General features: G+C 42.9%; 1 protein-coding gene across 1 annotated transcript; it reads left to right on the forward strand.

The window, feature by feature from the left end:
* Nucleotides 1-793: 793 nt before the first annotated feature.
* LOC108879179 (peptidyl-prolyl cis-trans isomerase FKBP10) lies at nt 794-2,428 on the forward strand (the record flags this gene model as incomplete). Its single annotated transcript, XM_018670376.1, has 3 exons — nt 794-1,086; nt 1,388-1,512; nt 2,248-2,428. Coding segments are annotated over exons 1-3 (503 nt in total), but the record flags the coding sequence as incomplete, so codon positions are not given.
* Between the last annotated feature and the right edge of the window lie 104 nt (nt 2,429-2,532).

Below are 2,532 nucleotides of genomic sequence, written 5' to 3' on the forward strand. Positions count from 1 at the left end.
GATTGCTTTTATAACACATCCACGGGGAGAGTATGGATAATCTATTAAAATGTGTTTTCTTAATTTCTATTTTTTTTTTTTCACTTCACTTCACTTTGGGGGGGGGGGGGGGGTGTTTTGTTTTTTTGACGGGGGGCCTGTGCCCCTGTGTAAAGCCCCACTCTACAGGTTCCTGTAGTTGTAAGAAAAGAGTGAGGTCATTCTTGCCTAAACTTCACGGCATTAATGAAAAAGCTGAGACTCTTAAGGCTCTCGGGCCACTTTACGGCTCTGAGAGTCTGATTCAGAGAGGCGGACCTCTATGTTCCCTGCAGCTGTGCACAGCAGTGCTGAGGGGTCAAGTCGCGCTGAGCAGCAGGCGAGGCTTCTTTTCAAAATAAAAGTGCAACGTAGACGATTTTGAAAGACGGAGGTACTTGGTCATATGAATCAAACTCAAAAACCATAGGCCTATATCTTAGACACATTGTGGGGTAGAGGTAACAAGTAATGAGTTCAGCCCCAAAACAAGACTGTTTTGAATGCGTGTTGTATTATACAAACAATAAGGACCCGTTTTAATTTTCTTCCTTTTTCCTCCTCCACCTTTGCAACATGTTGAAACTGAATTAATAACGTGTTTGTTCATTGTGATCATTTTAAACGGAAGTAGTGCTCATTTCTTATTGTGGTGACTTTGAAAGAGGCGCTTCCCATTCTCTAGTTCAGACATTCCTCCCCTCTGGTAAAACTTCTACACAGCAACCTGGAGATTGTCCACGTTTACAGCCTTCAGACGTCCGCTGCTCTCTGCTCCACATCTACAGCCTCGGCCTCCCCACATTTATTGGTTTTATCACTATTGTCTTGTTTTTGATCCTTCTTAGTTATTTAGCGTGACTCTGTAAAGATGTTTTCCTGCTGCGTTGTCCTTTTTCTCCTCACTACGTGGTCTTCCGCGGGGTGTAATCCCAGTCCGGTGTTAGGAGATGTAGTCGTGGACAGATACTTCATCCCAAAAGTCTGTGCCAGAGAAGCGAAAGAGGGAGATTATGTTCGCTATCACTACAACGCCACGTTTCTCGACGGGAAAACATTCGATTCGAGGTAAGTTCATTCCCTTTACATGTAAAATTCTTAATGCATTTATTTTAGTTTTTGTTTCATCTGCTCGCAAAGTTGATAATTGCACCGCACAGGCCTTAAGACCAGATTTAAAGTCCGGCTGCAGCAGCAGTGTCGTTTAGAGATATGTAGATGCTGAGTGATGATCTACACTTTAAAACAAGTTTGCAGTTAACCACTTGGAAATGCATGCCCTGCAGATGTAGTTTTGTTTCCTCCAGACGAAGTTGTCCCACCTCTGACATTCTCTTGTCTTTGACATCCTCTTGTGTTTTTTTCACAGCCATCAGAGAGGAGCCGCAAAGGTCGGTCTGTTGGGTGAGGGTCGACTCATCGCCGGCATTGACAAAGGTCTGCAGGGCATGTGTGTGAACGAGCGCAGGACAATCACCATTCCCGCCTCACCTGGCCTATGGAAGCACCGGTGCAGGTAAGGAAAAAAAATTATTTTGAACTACTCTTCAGGATTTGGAAGGTCTGTAGTAACAACAGGTTTCAAAGGCCCATTTCAAAAAGTTTAGATGGTATTATACATAAGATTTTCTATTGTGATCAACAGCTCATATTCGAGAGTATGAGCTGGATTACTTACCAGGGAAATGTGGGCAACTCTCTGAGGCTCCAGAATGTTGTGTGTACTTTGAGGAAGTCAACGTTTTAATGCCTACCTGCAAAGGAATAATTTCACATTTGGGGGAAAGTGCTGATTTGTTTTCTGGCAGAGAATTAGACAAAAAAAAATTAAACTATTCCTCCAACTCTAAAGTGTACAGAATCACATTAGAGGTGAAATATGGGTTGGGTTAAGTATGTTAGGGGCTCATTCGGGGCCCACAGCTCATTTCTGCCCTGGGGCCTAGTGGGTTTACTCAGCCCTGCTTTTCAGAATTTATTTTGCTGTTTGGGTGACCATTGATAGCATTTTCAAGTTTTAGTGCTACATGGAATGGAAAATAACTGCTAAAAATTACCAGAATATTGATGTTATATCTGCTTGTACACATATATTAATGTGTAATAAATTAACTTGCTGGAAAAAAAAAAAGTGCATCTTAAGTGGTAAAAACAGGAAGTAAAAGTAAAATTAAGGTATAGAGCACTTTTATAGACCACATCACAAAAACCAACTTGATCTGTTTTCAGGTGAAGTGTTCCTCCACCTGGTGTTCGACATCCATCTGTTGGATCTGTGGAACAAAGCCGACCTGGTCATCACCAAAACCATCACCACTCCCAAAGACTGCAAACGCTCCGTGATGCGCACTGACTTCGTGCGTTACCATTTCAACGGCACCCTGCTCGATGGCACCCTCTTCGAATCCAGGTGAATTCTGGCTTGGCTAATTGTTGGTGTTTGGTGGAGAGGTCGGCCAGCCAAAATGAGATGTTTACTGAATGATCAAACATAATGCTGACTGACTGACTGTG

Source organism: Lates calcarifer, unplaced genomic scaffold (assembly GCF_001640805.2).
Source record: "Lates calcarifer isolate ASB-BC8 unplaced genomic scaffold, TLL_Latcal_v3 _unitig_5980_quiver_3410, whole genome shotgun sequence".
NCBI classification, from domain to species: domain Eukaryota; kingdom Metazoa; phylum Chordata; class Actinopteri; family Centropomidae; genus Lates; species Lates calcarifer.